The sequence below is a fragment of the Gigantopelta aegis genome, chromosome 1 (genome assembly GCF_016097555.1).
Source record: "Gigantopelta aegis isolate Gae_Host chromosome 1, Gae_host_genome, whole genome shotgun sequence".
In the NCBI taxonomy this organism is placed as follows: domain Eukaryota; kingdom Metazoa; phylum Mollusca; class Gastropoda; order Neomphalida; family Peltospiridae; genus Gigantopelta; species Gigantopelta aegis.
The window spans coordinates 27,700,987-27,724,573 of record NC_054699.1 but is presented as its reverse complement, the minus strand read 5'-3'; the positions used below and the strand labels follow the sequence as shown (position 1 = coordinate 27,724,573).

At 37.4% G+C, this 23,587-nt stretch overlaps 1 protein-coding gene across 1 annotated transcript; it reads right to left on the bottom strand.

Moving 5' to 3' along the window:
* Nucleotides 1-10,858: 10,858 nt before the first annotated feature.
* LOC121373594 (tyrosine-protein kinase HTK16-like) lies at nucleotides 10,859-23,587 on the bottom strand. The gene is made up of 6 exons (XM_041500321.1): nucleotides 23,459-23,587; nucleotides 22,117-22,299; nucleotides 21,091-21,276; nucleotides 19,440-19,531; nucleotides 13,419-13,548; nucleotides 10,859-11,843 (listed from the first exon to the last, which is right to left on the bottom strand). The coding sequence occupies exons 1-6, from the start codon at nucleotides 23,585-23,587 to the stop codon at nucleotides 11,685-11,687; spliced, it is 879 nt and encodes a 292-aa protein (XP_041356255.1). The 3' UTR covers nucleotides 10,859-11,684.

The following is a 23,587-nucleotide window of genomic DNA, read 5'->3' as shown; positions in this document are numbered from 1 at the left end:
CAACATGGCGGAACATCCGGGGACTGGTCAAAATCGTGACGTCAGTGCATAACCTCTATAGCAATTTTGCATAGGAATTGTACCAGCATTCTTAAAACGGAAACGTCATGTACCCAGTTTATGGCTATTGTAAGGAGATGCAAAGTGGCATCATTGGAATACCGACGTCATTCAAATTAAAAATTACTATATTTTTACAATGCTTTGCCACATTAACCTTGACCCCTGTCACATTTCTGTAACAAGATGACAACGCTGTTTACAGGTCGGTATGTTTTTATTTTTCATAATTCTGGACAAAATATTAATTTTAAGTTTTAAAAGATGACATAAATAAAAAGTACCTTTTATCAAATATATCATATTAAAAACATTACCGTTAGATATGTTTTATGTATTGTGTACGAAGACAAAACAAGGGTCCGAAAAGTGACTGATGTCGACCTTGGAGTATAAAAACGTAGTCTTCGGAGAAATAAAAATAAACCACTGTAGGCTTAAATTTTAAATGATAATAATTAATTTCCTCAGGTCTCGCCTGGACAATGTATCGTTTTCTTAATAAAATCAATGCTTACATTTATCTGAAAGGATTCAAACCCATCCCCCCCCCCCCCCCCCCCCCCCGCTCTCGGCTATGAACAACTGGTATTTTATTTACTTTCGAAACTGTCAATCCTAAACGTTAGTGACGTCATAAGTCCTCCTGAGACTGACGTCATTACAAACGCCGCCGTAAATAGGTTCTCACTACACAGATGTCATCTGCCATTGAAACCCATGTTAAATTGCCCAACTTCAAACGAAGATTGCCAATAGAACGGGTTCTCATTGGCACTAACAACATACATCATTGCCAACAAACATTATATAAGTATTTATTTTCACTCCAAAATCGAGAACATTTCCGTGTCAGTTGTTTTGCTATATGATCGCATCTGGCTGTAGTACCGGTCCGAACAGGTGGTTCATTAACCGATTCACCCCGGCTGTCTCTTGCGCAGTACAACCATGTCCCAAAAGGTCGATGCACAATATTACAAAATAACATGGGTAAAATACAGCCAGAAGGCTTACCATTAAACATACATATTGTTTTAATTCTTCACCATTTCCTAGAAGTGAATATGTGAACCATAACATGTGTCACAATTTGGAACTATAGTGAACCGTCATCAATCAACTCTCACCCGGAAGTGATCTGTGTAGTGAGACCTAACACATTCTGCCTGTATAGACGGGTTTATTGGCCAGTGACGTCAAAGTACTGTGCGCGGCCAAGTTTAGAATCACGTGATCTGTCCGCCATTAAAGCCGCACCACCCTAGTTCCATCCAGCGAAAATAAATTATAATTTGGTTAATCTACAAACCTGTAACACACTTAGATCACGTTTTTATCAAATGGAGTGAAAAAGCAGGTTTTATATCGATAATTACCATGGGAATCCCCATGTCCCAGTTGCTTGAAATAATTTTGAAAGTTAGTATTCTGATGTCACCGGTAGATGTCGCTCGAAGCACAACAATGCCTACGTCACGACAAATTTCACAGACTTGGGGTGCGTTCCTTTCACCTCTCCTGGACATGTTCCAACTCTTCTGTCCTGGTTGTATCCCCTCTCCAGATATCGTAAGACTTAGCAAAATTATTGGTTTTAAGGGTTTGTAACGTTTTGTATTGAGACACTTACTTGTCTGAACTTTACTGGTACTGAAAATGTTCACGAACTGTGAAGAAATATCTCACAAATGAACAACAAGCAAACGACAACAAATCGGATGTTGATTGCGCGAACCGTGCACGAGAAAACAAACCGAACCAAAATGATAACGGTCACGTGGTATACCAACGTCTGTGACGTTTACACAGGAAGATTCCCTCTAAAAAAGATTGGACCTCGCTTGCTTAACGTTTTTTTCTCGAGTGCGCGCGGCATTTTAAGAAATACAAAAAATGGATTTCGTGGTTTTACAAACATCAGGATTACCAGGATTACCAAAAAGCACTTCAGGTGAATGGAAATGTGTATTCTAAATAATAAAATGTAAGTAAAGTGCAATTTTATTTGTGAAAAAATGGGTTTAATAGCGAAAAACAACGCCATAATGGTTAACAACTAGCCGTAACTAGGGTGTGTCCCATTAAGGCAGTGAAATTCGCACAGTAATAACATGTGCAGGCATTGCATCTTGACTTAGAATTTAATACCTTTTTAGTACATTTCCTAAAAGCAAAACCAATATGTCGGATAATTCCACCTCATTTAAAGATTGTAGATTCATATCATAGTTGGTGGAAGTGTGTTAATCATTAAAAACGTAAATAATAAAACATTTATATACACGTGAATACAAAAGCATAACGAATAATTTGAACTTATGCAAGCAAATACAATATCCCTGGACACCTGTATAGGCTAATATATTGAACTTTAAAACAGTGTTTTAGATAACCCCCACCACACCTCGCCGATGCTCCTGTTTTGTTTGTACTTGTCTTGAGCATCAATAGTAAGTGTCATAGTTCGTTTTGTAATAAATTAGTATATATAGAACAGAGACGCGTTTTCAATGTAATTTAGTGTTGAATATTGTGATTGATTAATTTAATTTAATCGTTTTTCCTAGAAACAAAAAAATAATATTAAATAATATAATAATAATAATAATAATATTATTATTTTTGGTGTGGCCTGCATGCGTGTTACATCAGTAAATTATTTATTTATCATTTTATTTCCACACATTTAACACCATAATAAATCGTATTTATATGTATAAAAAAATAAAAAATAAGACAGCAATATTTGGCAGTGTGAACTCAGAACTGCGCCCCACTTCAACCCCATGTGATCACATTTGGAATAGCCCAGAGCTAATAATAGTAACAGCTCAACGTTGACATCTAAATCTAAGGTCAGTCTTTCATTAAAAAAAAAATAATAATAATAATAATAATAAAAAAAAAAAAATGGTACACCACGTTTTCTGCAAACGTACATAACTGAAATATTGTTCTATATTTTAGGATGCATTCAGTAAAGTTTCACTTAATAACTCTTATGTGCCGCTGGCTAAATGGCTTTATTTAATATATGGGATACGTACATATACGTTTTCCGCCCTTTAAAAAAACACAAAAACACTTAAAACAAACTTAAGTCATTGTACTTCAATAGTTCATTACTCGAAATGTCATTTTGATAAAGAAATTAACTACTTGAACTAGTATAACAGAACTGAAACTGTTCATCCCATGAACTGTTCTAAACACTTAAGTGGTAAACACTACTAAAATCTAGACGGTTTCACAACAACTCGACCACTGCGGGTGCTGTCAGTCGTCAGCTTGCTCTCTGCAGCTGGATTATTATCACCGCAAATGATGTAATTTGAGAGAGAAATGCAATATCGATGTATCGCGAGTAGTAGTCAACAGTGATAAGGTACTGGTTTCCTTTAAACTCACAAATGTCTACACCTATCATCTGAAAAGGACGGTCTGGTAAGGTTGTCGTTAGAAGTGGTTCAGTCGAGTGTGATGGTTGTTTCTTCAAACAAAATCATGCATTTCGATTTTTTTGATTTTTTATTATGTTTCATTTGATTTTTATGATTATTGCATTTATTTTTATTGATTATGTTGTAAACATGTGATTTATCAATTAACTTGCAGTACAAAAAATGAAGTGTTATTTAAAATCAATTGTTACTTGCGCTAGCTAATTATTTTTACATATATTTATAATTGAATTGCAATTAGATTTCAACACCATGTAGTCTAACAAGTCATACTGATCAGTGACAATTCCCCCAAATCTGTGGTAGGGATGATCCTAGGAGATCAACACAATAGAAGGTGTCAAGTGAAGCCACTCTGCTTCAATGTGGTAAATTGGATGAATTTGGGGATGCTCTAGAGTCAGATCTAACAGATGTGACTTGAAGTCACTGACTTCACGTGTCAAATCACCTTATATAGCCATCCTGGCTAAACACCAAGTACTTAAACATTAACTCAATAATCCCAAAATGATTTTGTTAACTCATTTCTAGATGTTCGAGGTATTTACTTTCAGAATGCAGTGAAGCTTCCAAATCGTGTATTTAATAGGGAGCAAGTATTCAATTCAGAAGCTCCAAATTAAAGCAAAAAAAAAATAAATAACAAACTATGATTTAAATTTTCTAAAAACCGATTTAAATTTTTTAAAATATTAAATCATGATTTTTTTCAACCCTGCTCTTCTGGCTGATTTTCACTCATGGGGCTACGTGACAAGGTGTCTGCCACATACAAATTTTTATCCCGAGTGTAACGCGCTTGTGCCTTGAACCGTGTCAAACACATTAGCATCAGCTGACATCGAAGTGGTGTCTCCGATAGGTCCTTCTGATCAATGGTACGAGCGGTTTGTGGTCTATTTCTAGGACGAACTGTTCAAGTCCCACAAGGTACCGATCAAAATGTTCACAAGACCATACAGCTGCCAAGCACTCTTTCTCTATTTGTGCATATCGTCGCTCAGCAGCAGTCAGTGTACGTGAGCTATATGCCACAGGTTTCCATATCCCGTTGTGTTCTTGCAGGGGTACTCCACCAATTCCATAGGAGCTTGCGTTAGAGCTAACTATGGTAGGTTTAGTTGCATCAAAGTATGCCAAGGTTGGAGAAATGGTTACAAGTTCTTTAACCTTTTCAAAAGCAGTCTTTTGTGGTTCTCCCCTAATCCAAGTCTTCTCCTTCTCCAATTCAGAAATGGGATGAATGATAGTCGAGAGGTTGGGGAGGTATTGACCTAGGAAATTTATCATTCCTAGAAAACGATGTAATTATGCCACATTTGAAGGTGTTACCATCTTCTGGATTGCTTCGACCGTAACAGGGTTTCTTGCTTGAAGTATTCACACTTTTTGTTATTTAACTGGATGCCTACTTCTTTCAGCCTTTCATGAACTCTAGCTACTAGTCTTTTGTGTTCTTCAGTAGAAGGGGTGTGCAACAGGATATCATCAAAATAACAAACCACACCTTCAATTCCTGACAACAGTTCTGTCATGATCCTCTGGAATATTTCAGGCACGGACGAAATTCCGAAAGGAAGACATTTAAAGAAAAAACGACCCAACGGAGTGATGAAAGTAGTGAGCTTCGCTGTCGCTGGATCAAGAGGAAGTTGCCAGAATCCTGATGCAGCATCTAGTTTCGAAAACACTGACGATCGCAGTTGGTGTACAATGTCCTCGAACGTTGGAATTACATACCGTTCCCGTTCCACAGCCTCATTCAATTTTTTCAGATCAACACAAATTTTTATTTTTATTGGCTGACATTTGACCGAGCCAAATGTGACCTCACCGACACGCTTGATAAAACCCATCTTCATTATGGCTATCTTCGTTATCGACAACATAAACTACTGCATGCATGCATGCAGGTTGGGTGTTAAATAGACCATGGACATCCATTTTGCCTCCAGGACTCACGAGTGTTACAGTTGAAGCAGTATGCAGGACAGGTCTACCCAGGGCAACCCAAGTACCTTTTTTTCTGACAACATTGACGTCAGCTCCTGTATCAATCTTAAAACTGATCTTCCTCCCGCATACTTCAAGTTCCACATTCCATGGAGGTTCATCGCTGCCATGCACAAACCCAATAAAGAATCACTGACCACTATTTTGTGTCGTAACTGTGATTTCCTCCACTTTCTTAGTACTTCTTCAAACTCTAGCAAAATGAGACAGTTTACCACACTTGTAACACTTTTTTCCTTTTGCTGGACAAGCATCTTTCTTGTGAGAAGTACCACATTTTGGACAAGAATTACCTTTGTCTTCTCATTGTCGTTTGTAACTCGAAGGTCGACGGTCTCTGCCGTGCTGCTTCCTCTGAACAAAATTCACAGAAACGCCTCTTTGCTGCTGTAACTGCTGTTTGACTTCCTCTTTCTGTCTAGCCAATGTCACTGCCGTGTTCAAGTCTAAATCTGCTTGGAGTTGAAGTTTTTTAGACATATCCTCATCACTCAATCCCAAAACAAGCCTGTCTCTAATGCATTCCTCACGATTGGGAAACTGCATATTGCGACAAGTCATAAAGTACTTGAACATACTGTTCAACAGTCTCTCATTCTCTCTGACAACTCGTCTATAGTACATTTACGGGATAATATCACTGTGTTTCGTTGTTAACTATAAGGATTTATCACAAAATTTTGATTTTGTGACGAGACGAAGTCGAGTCCCTAAATCCAAAAGTTGTGATAAATCCTTATAATTAAATTTTCTTTGCGTCTATACACTTTACGGCAATCTGATTAGTCCAGAGGTGCTTACTTTTTTCTCGTTCAAATCGCGATAAAGTGTCAGTGGTCACTCAGCTGTCCAGGGGGGTGTGGGGGAAAATGTCAGTGGTCACTCAGTTGTCCAGGGTTGTGTGGAGGGAAGTGTCAGTGATCACTCAGTTGTCCAGGGGAGTGTGGAGGGAAGTGTCAGTGGTCACTCAGTTGTCCAGGGGAGTGTGGAGGGAAGTGTCAGTGGTGACTCAGTTGTCCAGAGGAGTGTGGAGGGAAGTATCAGTGGTCACTCAGTTGTCCAGGGGTGTGGAGGGAAGTGTCAGTGGTCACTCAGTTGTCCAGGTGTGTGTGGAGGAAAGTGTCAGTGGTCACGCAGCTGTCCAGGGGCGTGTGGAGGGTAGTGTCAGTGGTCACTCAGCTGTCCAGTGGTGTGTGGAGGGAAGTGTCAGTGGTCATTCAGTTGTCCAGGGGTGTGTGGAGGGAAGTGTCAATGGTCACTCAACTGCCCAGGGGTATGTGGAGGAAAGTGTCAGTGGTCAATCAACTGGCCAGGGGTGTGTGGAGGGAAGTGTCAGTGGCCACTCAGTTGTCCCGGGGTGTGTGGAGGGAAGTGTCAGTGGTCACTCAGTTGTTCAGGGTTGTGTGGAGGGAAGTGTCAGACAGTGATCACTTAGTTGTCCAGGGGAGTGTGGAGGGAAGTGTCAGTGGTCACTCAGTTGGCCAGGGGAGTGTGGAGGGAAGTGTCAGTGGTGACTCAGTTGTCCAGGGGAGTGTGGAGGGAAGTGTCAGTGGTCACTCAGTTGGCCAGGGGTGTGGAGGGAAGTGTCAGTGGTCACTCAGTTGTCCAGGGGTGTGTGGAGGGAAGTGTCAATGGTCACTCAACTGCCCAGGGGTATGTGGAGGGAAGTGTCAGTGGTCACTCAACTGCCCAGGGGTGTGTGGAGGGAAGTGTCAGTGGTCACTCAGTTGTCCCGGGGTGTGTGGAGGGAAGTGTCAGTGGTCACTCAGTTGTCCAGGGGAGTGTGGAGGGAAGTGTCAGTGGTCACTCAGCTGTCCAGGGAAGTGTCAACGGTCACTCAGCTGTCCAGAAGCGTGTAGGGGGAGTGGTCACTCAGCTGTCCAGGGAAGTGTCAACGGTCACTCAGCTGTCCAGATGCGTGTAGGGGGAGTGGTCACTCATCTGTCCAGGGGAGTGTGGATGGAAGTGTCAGTGATCACTCAGCTGTCCAGAGGAGTGTGGAGGGAAGTGTCAGTGATCACTCAGCTGTCCAGAGGCGTGTAGGGGGAGTGGTCACTCAGCTGTCCAGGGGAGTGTGGATGGAAGTGTCAGTGATCACTCAGCTGTCCAGAGGAGTGTGGAGGGAAGTGTCAGTGGGCACTCTGTTGTCCAGGGCCCCGTTCCACGAAGCGATCTTAGTCCTCCTATCGTCGTAAATACCTACCATCGAGACCTTAACCCTAGAGAGCCTGAACATATAAACTGCGATGTGAAAAATATGACAGTTGGCTAACAATTGTGAATCTTTTTGCCTCATTTCGGAACCGTATCATATGTGATACATTAGGTTTTTAATTTTGAATACCCAGTGTATCACATATGATACGGTGTCAAATTGTTCATGTTCCTTTAACATGGGAGTTATATCATCACTCTAAACTGTTATCATTATTTGCAGACAGAACAAAAATATATTAGTAGGGTAGGAGGTGGATAGGGCATACATGTATTTGTGTGTTGGCATGTGATCATATGTTAATATCTTCCATGGACTCTGTACAAAGATACAATTTTAAACAATAATACCTTTGTAGTCCATGGTTATATTACAAAGATAACGATAAATACATGATCAATATGGGGTTTAAATCAATAACGTAGATTTTTAATCGCGTTTAGTCTAATGAAAGATCATTTTAATCAACTCACCAACATATGTCCAGGGCAGACCTGTAGTATTTAGCAGAATATAGATTTGTGTTCAATAAAATCCCTGAAACAGAACAATTGAGGATGTCAGCCTAAACTTCAAGTGAAATTACTGTTGACAAATGGTGGAAATTGCACTACGTAATGTAAAAATAAGTTTTATTTGAGACCCTAACCCTTTAGGAATGCACGATGCTTCTATCACTCAGCTGTTGCCAGTGGGTTGACAATTCCATTGAAATGTTGAGGAAATAGGGGTAGGGTTAGTGTAATTACACAGCAATCACTTTATTGGATGTAAATAATAACGGGAGTCCAAATGTTCTATTATAATTAGAACATTTAAAGGGGAGAGGTGTGGACTGGAATTGTGTCGTTAGTGTTATATGAGACCCTAATCCTCAAAGGATTTCAATGGTAATATATCCTCCAGATTATCTCCCAAGTTTTGAAATGCCCTAAGAAATAGGTCACTCAGCTGTCCAGGGGAGTGTGGATGGAAGTGTCGGTGATCACTCAGCTGTCCAGAGGCGTGTAGGGGGAGTGGTCACTCAGCTGTCCAGGGGAGTGTGGAGGGAAGTGTCAGTGATCACTCAGCTGTCCAGAGGAGTGTGGAGGGAAGTGTCAGTGGGCACTCTGTTGTCCAGGGCCCCGTTCCACGAAGCGATCTTAGTCCTCCTATCGTCGTAAATACCTACCATCGAGACCTTAACCCTAGAGAGCCTGAACATATAAACTGCGATGTGAAAAATATGACAGTTGGCAAACAATTGTGAATCTTTTTGCCTCGTTTCGGAACCGTATCATATGTGATACATTAGGTTTTTAATTTTGAATACCCAGTGTATCACATATGATACGGTGTCAAATTGTTCATGTTCCTTTAACATGGGGGTTATATCATCACTCTAAACTGTTATCATTATTTGCAGACAGAACAAAAATATATTAGTAGGGTACACTTTAGGAGGTGGATAGGGCATACATGTATTTGTGTTTTGGCCATGTTATCATATGTTAATATCTTCCATGGACTCTGTACAAAGATACAATTTTAAACAATAATACCTTTGTAGTCATGGTTATATTACAAAGATAACGATAAATACATGATCAATATGGGGTTTAAATCAATAACGTAGATTTTTAATCGCGTTTAGTCTAATGAAAGATCATTTTAATGGCAACTCACCAACATATAACGTCAAATTCACTTTATATGCAGGACCTAAGTAGTATTTAGCAGCCTAATATAGATTTGTGTTCAATAAAATCCCTGAAACAGAACATTTGAGGATGTCAGCCTAAACTTCAAGAGAAATTACTGTTGACAAATGGTGGAAATTGCACTACGTAATGTAAAAATAAGTTTTATTTGAGACCCTAACCCTTTAGGAATGACACGATTGCTTCTATTTCTGAAATTCATATTCCACTAACTTGCTCTTCTCTTATTTTTGCCTTGCCCAACCTAATAAATATTTTATAATGTGTTTTATTTAGTCACTGTTGACAATTCCATTGAAATATTGCTGTTGAGGAAATAGGGGTAGGGTTATAAAATGTGTAATTACACAGCAAATCCTGCAACAAAACTTTATTGGATGTAAATAATAACGGGATGTCCAAATGAGCTTCTATTATAATTAGAACATTTAAAGGGTATATTTGAGGTGCTAAGCCTAAACTTTATGTTAAATTTCTACTGAAAAATAAAACTGAATTGTTGTATTTTGTAACGTTACAGAAAAAAGTGTTATATGAGACCCTAATCCTCAAAGGATTTCAATATTGGTAATATATCTTAATTCTCCAATCCATTATCTCCCAAGTTTTGTTTTTCTAAATGCCCTAAGAAATAGTTTACAGTGCTTTTAATATGGTCACCCTTTAGCAATTCTGTAAAAATATAACTGTTGAGGAAATAGGGGTAGGGTTATACAATGTGTATATATACAGCAAATCCTGCCCCAAAATTTTATTTGTAGGATTTATATAATAACTGAATGTCCAAATGAGTTTCTATTGTAATTAGAACATTTACAGAGAATATTTGAGGTGCTCAGCCTAAACTTTATGTTAAATTTCTACTGAAAAATAAAACTGTTGTATTTTGTAATGCTACAAAAAAGTGTTATATGAGACTCTAAAACGGGTAGATACACACAGAAATCTGCGAGTCCTGCAATGATATCATAAATGTTCCATTCCTAGAGCATCCCCCCCCCCTCCCCCGCCCCGATGGTACCCACCGACCCCTATGGCTCATGGACTATATGAGCTCTCTTCCAAATCCCTACTTGATAATTTACCCTTTTAATATGTTAATGTGGTAAAGTTGACAGGTCGACATTTTTTCCTGGGGTCAAGTTTGCTTCCTGTCATTCCACACTTTGACATTGACATAGACAAACGAAGGTCATCATATTTGGTGGTGGATGTCATCTGATACACCCTGCAAGTAAATGTGTGGTGTGTTTGTGAACCTATTCCACAAAAACATTTGGTCTAGATGTATATTTGGGCACACAGGGTTGAGTTAAATATGACCGGGATAACAATTAGTATGACTGTTTTGTTTATATCTTAATAAAGTCTAAATAAGTAGCTCTATATCAATAAATACACCATTTGTCCAAATATTCAATTTATTTTAGTAAAATGTTAAAATGTAATACAAAATTAGCATATTTAAAACATTCATTCAGTACAATTGGAAAATTCACAAGAACACTTGACATACTGTTAAATGTAACACATTTTCATAACCATGCTTAAGGTTACACACCACCATTAAATACTCCATGCAGTTCAATACAATTTATATGTTAGAATAAATTCTGTGAAAAATATAACACTGTCTAGAGGATCATGTGACTACTAATTTCAGGGAGTCCTCTAAACTGACATGTACTGTGTAAAACAAATCCAGATAGGTCGACCACGATATTTTTCAATTAATGTCCCCTATGCCCGACCGCTGTTGCTGTTATACAAGTGGCATCGTACCACTTCCACAGTCGTTATCAGTTAGTACTGCATATAACAAGTTATTTAAATACTATAGAGGTCATCCTACGTGTAATCATCAAAGAAAGATTTCAAAAAGCATATCAGAATTGTCTTTTATGAGGAACTATTTCTTAAACCGAACTATATTAAGCTGCTACAGCAAGTAACGACACGGCGAATGGTGGTGTGTTGCCTTAAAGTGAATGTTTGGCTGAAAGGTTACTGGGGAGGTTTGTTTTTTTTGGTGGTTTTAATATTACAAGAAAAAATATAATCTTATGGCTCAGCATTTGGGTGGAGGGGGAAGTGTGGGAAACCACAAGCCCTGCTCACTCTGGTACATATACCTAAAGGTCTAAAGAATATCTGTATTCTAGCTATGGGTATGGGTATGGACTTTACAGTGATGATCTTTCTGTTTTTGACACAAATGAGAGAGTGTATTTATACATGAACTAGATCATTAAAAAAGGCATTCAAATCCTTGAATGTTGGTCGACATTCAGGTGTACATGACCAGCATTCCAACATCTTCTCATACACCTGGTCAGGACACTTCTTCGGCTTCGACAAACGCTTGCCACTTTCAACGAACTTGAGTATCTGTAAAACAACATAATTAACAGCAGAGGGGAATATATATCTATATATCTATATATATATATATATATATATATATATATATATATCGCAATCACTGTATACATTGGCAAGATATGATGACTAGATAAATCTCTATATTTTTGGTCACTGACCAACAATATAGGTCACGTGACATAAGCCCAACTCGACTCGTGTATTTCAGAGTAGATTTTCAATAAACATACTCTTTAAATCATTTGTTGAAGTGCCGTAAATACAAATAACTAAGTTTTACGATGACAATACAAAACTTGTATATATATTTATGAATTAGAGTTTAGAAACAGTTTTTTAATGTGACAGAATGTAGCGAGCGTCTTACAATAATGACGTCATGCATCTTGTATGACGTCATACGGCAAAAGCCTTGCTAGGTTGACAATACTCAATTTTCTTACACAAAACTGGAATAAATAATCATTTTCCGAATATTCCTGTAGAATTGCAAGATAAAAGAAATAACTGGTTACTGTCTCCTGCTCATGTCGAATGGCGAAGGCAGCTCGGAAGAACCTCGCTGCATCCGCCATTCTAACCTTCGCAGGTTAAAGCCGATATCTTAAGACAGTAACCAGTTATTCCCTATATATAAATTCTGGTTTATGTTGAAATCACTGGGCCTCATTGTATCAGTATCAGTAAGTCAGGTTTAAAGTACAATTTTGAGTATTACCTGCAAAATAACATACATGTAATTAACAGGGGAATATACACATTTTAAAATCCACTTTTTATGCTGTGATCTTTGGGACTCTTTCTATCAGGAAGTCGGGTTTAATGCATACAGTTTTGACTAGTAGATTACCTGCAAAAGAACATAGTTAACAGTGGTGCATATATATATATATATATATATATATATATATATATATATATATATATATATATATATATATATATATATATATATATATATATATATATGTTTGTGTGTGTGTACACACACACACACACACACACATATATATATATATATGCTGTTTTATGTTTGTGTCTCTGAGATTCTTTATATCAGTAAGTCAGTTTTGACAAGTGGAATTGGTCATTTATTCTACAGTCACCATTCTGTTTTGGCAGAATATGATGCCTGCTTTTCAGCCACTGGCAATTCTGGACCGATTGTTCACTTTCAACTGTCACAATTGTCTAGCTGGCTCACTTTGAGTTACAGAAGTATTGGCAGATATTTGAATGATGGAGGGAAGGATAGAAGGACACATAAAATAATTGATAGATTGATAAAAAATGCTTTGAAAATGTACACTGCATTTAATGGACTTTAACACAACCTACAGTACTACCATCTATCTCATATATATATATATATATATATATATATATATATATATATATATATATATATATATATATATCAATACATTTTAAAGATTTTAGGTTAAGTAATTTTAACCTCTGACAGAAACCCTTCTAATAAAATACATTTATCTTTTACACCGATAGTGTCTATTCTTCTAACAAATAACACTTATCTTGCTTATCTTTCATATTTACATTGTTTTAGCATACTGTTCTTACTTGATCTGCATTCGCAAAACCGTCAAATGGAAAATCGCCGCGAGAAAACATTTCCCACAGAGTGACTCCGTAACTCCAGACATCGCTAGCATGGGAGAATTTTCCGTAGAAAACACATTCTGGTGCGTACCTAGGAACCCAAACATTTTATTTATATATAGACGAGGTTTTTCTTATAGGGTGGCTTCATATTATTATTTGTTTCTTCATCTAATCTTGGATTAATACACTGTCACAAGTCAAGGGTAATCAGAGTAGAATGTGATTTGAAAGTAATTATTTGTAGATTTACTATACTATGAATATTAGTACACATGTGGTATTTTTAGTTATACATTTGAAGTTTATAGTATAATACTTATTATCAAGTATACGGTAATACAGGTTGTACATTTGAGAGAAATGGAATAGATTAGTCATAGCTTGGATCATGAAACTTAAGGTTTCTTGGTATGGGATTAACTAGGCAATGTAAGAATTTGTATTGTTATAGCTTGTAGCAGGAGTAGTTGGTAACTGAAAAGACTGCGAATAAAATAGATGATTTAGTTATTGTTTGGGGCAGTGTGATCTATTTTTGAGAGAGCAGTGAACAAGATTTGTGCAAGTTGGACAGAAGTTTATGAAAGACTTTGATGTTTATAGTTCGAATGAATGAATGAATGTTTAACGACACCCCAGCACGAAAAATACATCGGCTATTGGGTATCAAACTATGGTACTGCAAATAAATAAAGTGATGATCAACATCAATATAAAAATTCAAGACTTAAACAAAAACAGTGTAAAGAACTGTGCAAAAACACAAATATCACAGAATTTTACAGATACTGAATTTTACTCAAAACGTTTGTGCTGTATTGGCCATTCTCAAAGAGATTGTTACACCCCTGCACCACGGTGAGGTTACAGCACACGCAGGGGTGTTTATAGTTCGGGTTATTGCTTAACCGTAAGTAAACAAATATTTGATATTTAGTATGTATTGTTATTTTGTGATGGTTATAAAACATAATTGTAGTATGTTAAAGTGTAGTAGTATGGCAGTGACATATTAATTTTATAAAATGTTGATAATGAATGTTTAGTATAACTTGTATAGTGTGGACATTGAGTAAAGAGATGAAGTTGGTTCGTATATAAAGTGTATGGAATAAAGGTGTTACATCATAGTAATTAAGTGTATCTTGGTTACAGCATTGTAAGAGGTAACTGTTATAGCTCGTACAGCAGTAGTGTCTACTGAGAGATGTAGAGGTGGCTTGCCTGTGTGAAGATTTACCGAGAGATGTAAAATGGCTTGCCTGTAAAAAGATGTGGCTGAGAGTTGAGCTTGTGGAGATTTGGTGAATTCATGGGGGAGTGGTACACTAGAGAGAGTGCAGTGAGGTGGTAATGTGGAGATGAAGATCCATGTGTGGGCTATTTAGTAGCTATGTTCGGGTTACGTAAACAAAACAACGGATTGTTGTTTTGTAATATTATTATTATACTGTGCAAGGTGTGGTGAATTCGGAAGGTGAACAGAAGGATAAATTGTGCAATTAGTTCATAATTGTATTAGTTAACAACGTGCTCATGTATGTGTTGAATCATTAGCAGTGATAGTTGCTAATTGGAAGAAAGTGGTATGTGGAATACTGCTTATATTAATATAACTAAGTGACTTTGGGTGTTATATAAAATAAAATAAAATTGTTTTAATGAAGTCATAAGCGGACACTGATATTTTATTTTGAATACGTAATATTTTAAATATTACGTGGTGCTATATGTGTGATGTAACATATACTTAAGACACTGAGTTGTATTTGTGTGTAGTTAATATTGATTAGTGTGATGATCATCTGTAGTATGATGGTGACCGGTGAAATTAGTTAAATGTGTGATGGAGAGAAAGATTTGGGTGCGAGGGGTTATGTTAGTGTGCACTGATGTATGATGAATAGGCCTATGGTTTGAGTGATGATTGAAATGTGTGAGTGTATATGATTATTATTTTCAGATGTAAATAAATGTAGCAAACTTACATTAGTTTTATGTGTTGTTTCTTTTAGTTATCTAATCACTTGTGACATACACCCGCGAGCTCACATAATGGGTTGGTGATTTTTTTTCATTTATTAACATTGTCTCACCAAATGTTATTGGGCTCTTTCTCGTTCCAGCAAGTGCACAACGACTGGTATATCAAAGGCCATGGTATATGCTATACTGTGTGGGATGGTACATATAAAAAATCCCTTGCTATTAATGGAACAATGTAGCGGGTTTCGTCTCTAAAACTATATGTTAGAATTACCAAATGTTACCAAGGCTGTATCACTACATCACCAAGGCTGATATCACTACATCACCAAGACTGAATCACATCACCAAGGCTGATATCACTACATCACCAAGGTTGATATCACTACATCACCAAGACTGAATCACTACATCACCAAGACTGAATCACTACATCACCAAGACTGAATCACATCACCAAGGCTTGTATCACTACATCACCAAGGTTGATATCACTACATCACCAAGGCCGATATCACTACATCACCAAGGCTGAATCACTACATCACCAAGGCTGAATCACTACATCACAAAGGCTGATATCACTACATCACCAAGGCTGAATCACTACATCATCAAGGCTGATATCACTACATCACCAAGGCTGAATCACTACATCACCAAGGCTGAATCACTACATCACCAATGCTGATATCACTACATCACCAAGGCTGAATCACTACATCATCAAGGCTGATATCACTACATCACCAAGGCTGAATCACTACATTACTAGGGCTGATATCACTACATCACCAAGGCTACTATCACAAAATCACCAAGGCTAGTATCACTACATCACTAAGGTTCATATCACTACATCATCAAGGCTGATATCACTACATCAGTAAGGCTACTATCACTAAATCACCAAGGCTAGTAACACTACATCACTAAGGTTCATATCACTACATCACCAAGGCTACTATCACTACATCACCAAGGATAGTATCACTACATCACTAAGGTTCATATCACTAAATCACCAAGCTTGATACCACTATATCACCAAGGTTCATATCACTACATCACTAAGGTTCATATCACTACATCACCAAGGCTGATATCACTACATCACCAAGGCTGATATCACTACATCACCAATGTTGATATTACTACATCACCAAGGTTGATGTCACGACATACACATCACCAAGGCTGCTATCACTATATCACCAAGGATGATTACACTATCATCAAGGCTGATATCACTACATCACCAAGGCTGAATCACTACATCACCAAGGCTGATATCACTACATAACCAATGCTGATATCACTACATCACCAAGGCTGATAGCACTACATCGCCAAGGCTGATATCACTACATCACCAAGGCTGATATCACTACATCGCCAAGCAGGGCTCGATCTTAGTTGTAGCCCGGTGTGCTTTGGCTACCAATAACTCACTCAGACACCTGTCTACACCTGGTAGTTTGTCAGGCTACTAAATATTTTGGCATGTAGTCGCTGTAATAGTGTTAATTGCTCCCCTAGTCTGACCCACAGTTGGCGATTGTACAATATGATTTAGTGAAATAAATGAGTATATTTGTCAGTGGTAAGATTTATTTTTAACATAGCTTACTTATACAAAGAATTTGATGTAATTCAGTGGCCAGATATACAGGGTTGGTATGGGTCATGGAAATTCTTGAGAGTAATGGCATTTTCATTTTCGTAGACATTTATGACAGTCAACAACAGGGCCTGTTGATTTAACGCCTACTTATAACTAACATCTTGTATGATCAAGACTATTTGCCCCCAACTGAAATATAAACTAAACCATAACGGTTTATTTCCTTCTAGGCTACCTATTGAAATTGTCAGGTTATTGTTTACAAATTTAATATCTATTATCATGTTAAAGGGATGTATAAATTGACGAATATTTACAATGTGAAAAATATTAATCTTTCTTACAAAGTTTTAATTAAATCTCTCTCATCGTTTACTATAGCTTTGCACGATCACCTTACTCAAAATGACATTTGACCTTGTTAACACAAACACATACATAGTGACTCCCTGGCTGGGATAATTGGCTTAAGGCATTTACAAGTTTATTGTCATCAATAAAAACTGCTATTGTTGTGGGAAACAGGATAGTTTTGTTAAGATTTTTAAAATGACACCTATGTTACAGACACACCTATCGAAGATAGTTACAGCCATTTTAAGTATTAAAATATGCGACATCAATCTTCAGAATCGTACGATTATCACAGTTCTACACGTGAAAACGGTTTCAATAATATTTTGTAAGCCTTCATTACGAAATTAGGCCAAAAAAAACAAAAACAAAAAAAACAATTATAAAGACAAATAATAATAATAATAATAATTTTGGTGGTGGTTGTTAGATTTTTACCCATCCTTGAAGGCAATCCTTAAAAATATTTTGTTTTGTTCGTCATTTCCGACCAGTAGTTTCAAATGTAGGTAGGGATTTCTTTTTAAATATTTTTTATCCATACATATTTTGTCAAGAATAAAATAAATCATTTGGATATTATTTAATGTGACATATGAGACGCTTGATTCTGTCACATATTAATGTCGTAGGTTTGAATATTTCTGGATATGACTTTCTTAATCAGGTTTTAAATCTACCCAAATATAAATAATCAGTGATAGAAAAACAAACTAGAATTTTTCACTTGTCTACCCGAAAAGTACATCTAAAATATCTACTTATCTGCTCTTTAATGATAAATTAACAATACCCCAGATTCTGTTTAATTATTTAAACAAAATACTTTATTGTTCATTAAGGTCTATAATGTAATTTTCATAAGTGTATATTTCACAGTATATTGCTCATAATTTAAAACAAATAGCCTAAAACAACATGTTTGAATACAAATAAATGATTTTGCATTTTTCTTTCTTTTTAAAAAATGTATTAAATTTATGACGCTATCAATTTTTATTCACGACTAGATTTTATAACCTGGTAGCCCGGTAGACTACCACTGAAAAACTTAAGTTCAAGGCCTTCCAAGGCTGATATCACTAAATCACTAGGGTTGACATCACATCAGCAAGGCTGATATCATTACACCACCAAGGCTGATATCATTACATCATCAAGGCTGATATCATTACATTACCAAGGCTTATATCATTACATCTCCAAGGCTGATATCAGTACACCACCATGGCTGATATCATTACATCACCAATGTTGATATTAGTACATCACCAAGGCTGGTATCATTACATTACCAAGGCTTATATCATTACATCTCCAAGGCTGATATCAGTACACCACCATGGCTGATATCATTACATCACCAAGGCTGATATCAGTACAGCACCAAGGCTGGTATTACTACATCATCAAGGCTGATAGCACATCACCAAGGCTGATATCATTACATCTCCAAGGCTGATATCATTACATCTCCAAGGCTGATATCACTACACCGCCAAGGCTGATATCACTACTTGTATATTTACGTCATTGTGACCAGTATATAGGGTGTATACCACCAAATCAAATCCCATAGACGACAATAGCAACATATGTGGCAAAAACTCCTACCTGCAGCATATCAATCGACATAAACGCCACAGATATAAATACTGCCACCCCTCACCCTCAAAGTGAATAAGAAAAAAATGGTGGTCAAGCTGCTAATTTCCGAGATAACGGGTAGCGTCTACGACTACTCTAGTTCCGCACAAAATTCGAGTACTTTTTTTTACAGGTACCCCATACATGTTTCAAGCACAAGGCTATTTGACACAGTGGTACTAGATGAAATAAAATTGCATACGTTTTGTCGAGATGAAACTTTTTTTTTTTTTACAACCAACACACATTTATCACCAATCACAGGACTTGTGGTGTTCACATCTCTATCAAAAGTTCTGTGCATCTCGAACTTTGACCCAGCCGGAAGTTATTTGGTTTAGTACTACCTATAAAGTAAATGATCTTACCACCTAATGGGCCATCGACCTCCATGGGTTGCTTTGTAGTAATCACTATCAACTCCAAGAGCTCGTGATAAACCAAAGTCACTAATTTTCACCTGGTGAAATAAAAAATAATTTACACCCTGTATAAACAAAACATGTAAAACAAGTTTATCGTTTAATAGAAACCCCTAAAAAACATTTTGTTGTCATAATAATTTTTATCTGACCCTAATCCTAACCAACCTGATGAAGACGAACACATGCTGTGTGTGTTACACTTATGCAAGTCCCCTACCCCAACCTTACACTTAAACTGTTCAGACTATTACCTACACTCTTACCTTCTATTTAAACTACCACCTTCCGTTAGACTACCACTTAGTGTTTACACATAGCTTGTTGTTTAGAGCACCACCTTGTTTGACTAAGACCTTGTGTTTAGAGTACCACCTTCTGTTTACACTACCACCTACTGTTTAGACTACCACATTCTGTTTAGATTACCACCTTCTGTTTACACTACCACCTTCTGTTTAGACTATCACCTTCTGTTTAGACGACCACCTTCTGTTTATACTACCACCTTCTGTTTACACTACCACATGCTGTTTAGATTACCGCCTTCTGTTTACACTACCACCTTCTGTTTAGACTACCACCTTCTGTTTACACTACCACCTTCTGTTTACACTACCACCTTCAGTTTACACTACCACCTTCTGTTTACACTACCACCTGCTGTTTAGATTACCACCTTCTGCTTAAACTACGGCATTCTGTTTAAACTACCACGTGTTGTTTAGACTACCACCTTCTGTTTAGACTACCACCTTCTGTTTACACTACCAACTGCTGTTAGACTACCACTTGTTATTTACACTACCACCTTCTGTTTAGACTACCTCCCTGTGTTTAGATTACCACCTTCTGTTTACGCTACCACCTTCTGTTTAGACTACCACCTTCTGTTTGGACTATCACCTTCTGTTTGGACTACCACCTTCAGTTTATACTACCACTTGTTGTTTAGACTACCACCTTCTGTTTAGACTACCACCTTCTGTTTACACTACCACTTGTTGTTTAGACTACCACCTTCTGTTTAGACTACCGCCTTCTGTTTAGACTTGAACAGTATGTTTAGACTACCACCTGCTGTTTAGACTACCGCCTTCTGTTTAGACTACCTCCCTGTGTTTAGATTATCACCTTCTGTTTACACTACCACCTTCTGTTTACACTACCACCTTCTGTTTAGACTACCACCTTCTGTTTGGACTATCACCTTCAGTTTACACTACCACTTGTTGTTTAGACTACCACCTTCTGTTTAGACTACCACCTTCTGTTTACACTACCACTTGTTGTTTGGACTACCACCTGCTGTGTAGACTACCACCTGCTGTTTAGATTTGAGTAGTATGTTTAGAGTTTAGACTAGCACCTGCTGTTGACTACTACCTGGTGTCTAGACTTGAGCAGTATGTTTGGACTAGCACCTGCTGTTTAGACTAGCACCTGTTGTTTAGACTACCACCTGCTGTTTAGACTTGATCAGTATGTTTAGACTACCACCTGCTGTTTTATATTTGGGCATTATGTGTAGATTAGCACCTGCTGTTTAGACTACCACCTACTGTTTTAGACTTGAGCAGTATGTTTAGACAAGCACCTGCTGTTTTGACTTGAGCAGTATGTTCCTTGCGGCCAGGTCACGGTGAACAAGGCGTTTCTCCATGAGGTAGTCCATTCCACTGGCGATCTGAGTGGCCCACAGGTAGAGGTCGTTCTCCGAGATGTCATTCGGGTAGTTGAGTAGATATTCCCTCATCGAGCCCATCGCTATGTACTCCACCACCTACAGCAAAAACATCAGTGGTTAACATTAAACTGGGCTCGAAGAAAAGAAGTGGTTAACATTTAAACTGGGCCCAAAGAAAAGCATTGGTTAACATTTAAACTGGGCCCAAAGAAAAGCATTGGTTAACATTAAACTGGGCCCAAAGAAAAGCATTGGTTAACATTTAAACTGGGCCCAAAGAAAAACATTGGTTAACATTTAAACTGGGCCCAAAGAAAAACATTGGTTAACATTTAAACTGGGCCCAAAGAAAAACATTGGTTAACATTTAAACTGGGCCCGAAGAAAAGCATTGGTTAACATTTATTAAACTGGGCTGGAAGAAAAGCATTGGTTAACATTTAAACTGAGCTCGAAGAAAAGCATTGGTTAACATTTAAACTGGGCTCTAAACCTATGGACTAAATGTTGATATGAATGTAAATAATTGTGAACCATAAAAATGTTAAGAATGTAAAAATGTAAATCATAAAGATGTTGCAAACCATAAATATGTTCTGAATGTAAATATGTTGTGAAGGATAAAGATGTTGTGAACCATAAATATGCAAATGTAAAGATTTTGTGACCCATAAAGGTGTTGTAAATAAAAAGATGTTGTGAACTGTAAAGATGTAGTGAATGTGAAGATGTTGTGAACCATAAAAATGTTGTTAACCATAAATATGTTGTGAACCATAAAAAATGTTTTGAATATAAATGTACTGAACCATAAAGATTTTGTTAATGTAAAGATTTTGTGAAACATAAAGGTATTGTGAATGTCAAGATGTAAATATAAAGATGTGAATCATAAAGATGTTGTGAATCACACAGGAAAGAAAAGAAGATATTTACCAGCATGAGTTTTTCATCGTGACAAACGCCGATCAGTTTGGTGATACACGGGTGGTCCAGTTCTTGCATGATCACCGCTTCCTTGAAGAACTCTTCAGGGTTCTCTACAGACTCGGGGAGAAACGTCTTCAGCGCAACGTCTATCTGCAAACACATATACAGCAACAGGTTAACAATAACACACTGAAAACAAGAGTGCGGGGCTTCCAGAATTTTTATAAAATCAACCAGCCATAGGATCAGTGATTTCAAACGTTTACTAGCCACGATTAAAAATTCACTAGCCATTGCCCTACTTTACTCTAAGTTATTACAATTTTACTAATAATAATAATCGGATATGTCACCTAAAGAAGGAGAAAGAACTAAAAAAAAACCCACTAAGATGTCGGTGGGGGATGGGGACAGGATATTCATATGTAAATAAAATAGACTTAAATGCTGCATTTGACAACTTTTTTTTAACTAGTCATTGGGCATAGCAATGATAGTTATTTACTAGCCCGAAATTGAATATCACTAGTCATGGGGGTGGGGCTACTATAATCTAGAAGCCCTGGACTGAAAATATAACACTGAAGTCATAGACTGAAACCAAGAGATCGAAAACAAACCAAAACTGAAGATTATACTGAAATATATTGTAAACAGTGTGACAATAACAAGATTACCAAATTATAGATTTAAAACTATAAATATGTAGTCATCCAACTTCTAAATAGTCATAAACTGTTTAATTCAAACGTGAAGGGTCGCTAAAAAAAGCTCTGTCATCACTACTGCAGGGATGAATTTTGATGGGGGGGGGGGGGGGGGGCATGGGAAGTGTTACCTCCGGTTTATTAACAGAATTATGAGGGGCACCAATACACAAACATTAATTCACTCTGGTGCTTTCGGCTCTAACCGTTGGATGTGGATCACTTATATCATATGATAATTTTATAATTTTACAAATACAACATGGAATGTATGACGACATGGAATGTAAGGACACAATGGTAAACGAGGTAGGGCACCATGGCGTTTTATTTGCCTTACAGCAAATAAGGAGGGCAACCACAAACTTTGCTGACATTGCCCTTGTAAAATTCAAACCCTGCAACTAATGCCTCAATTTTATAAAGTGACTTCTGTGAAATGCAAGACGTGGTTGGTGATCACCACAGTTTAACATTTGTGAAGTGCAAAATAAAATGACTGTTATGTTTCACTTATGTCAAGTACATTGCCTTGTGCTCACAATACGATAGTCTCACCTTTCTGCTCACTATACTACGTGTCACGTTTTACAGAAGACTAATTCGACTCCATCATATTGTGATCATGTGGGATAGAAAACGTACACATGAGGTGGTGGAAATATCGACCCGGCACGAGGCTTGCCGAGTCCCATGGTGACAATTTCCACCACTGAAGGTGTGCTTTTTGTATCCCACATAACTGAATGTGAAAGAGTCTTTTTCTCCAT

Coding starts and splice junctions, on each gene's coding strand:
- LOC121373594 (XM_041500321.1), bottom strand. CDS start 23,587: ATGGAGAAAAAGACTCTTTCACATTCAGTTATGTGGGATACAAAAAGC. Junction 21,277..22,116: donor ACGATGAAAAACTCATGCTG/GTAAATATCTTC, acceptor TTTTTGCTGTAG/GTGGTGGAGTACATAGCGAT. Junction 11,844..13,418: donor GTTTTGCGAATGCAGATCAA/GTAAGAACAGTA, acceptor GTTGTTTTACAG/ATACTCAAGTTCGTTGAAAG.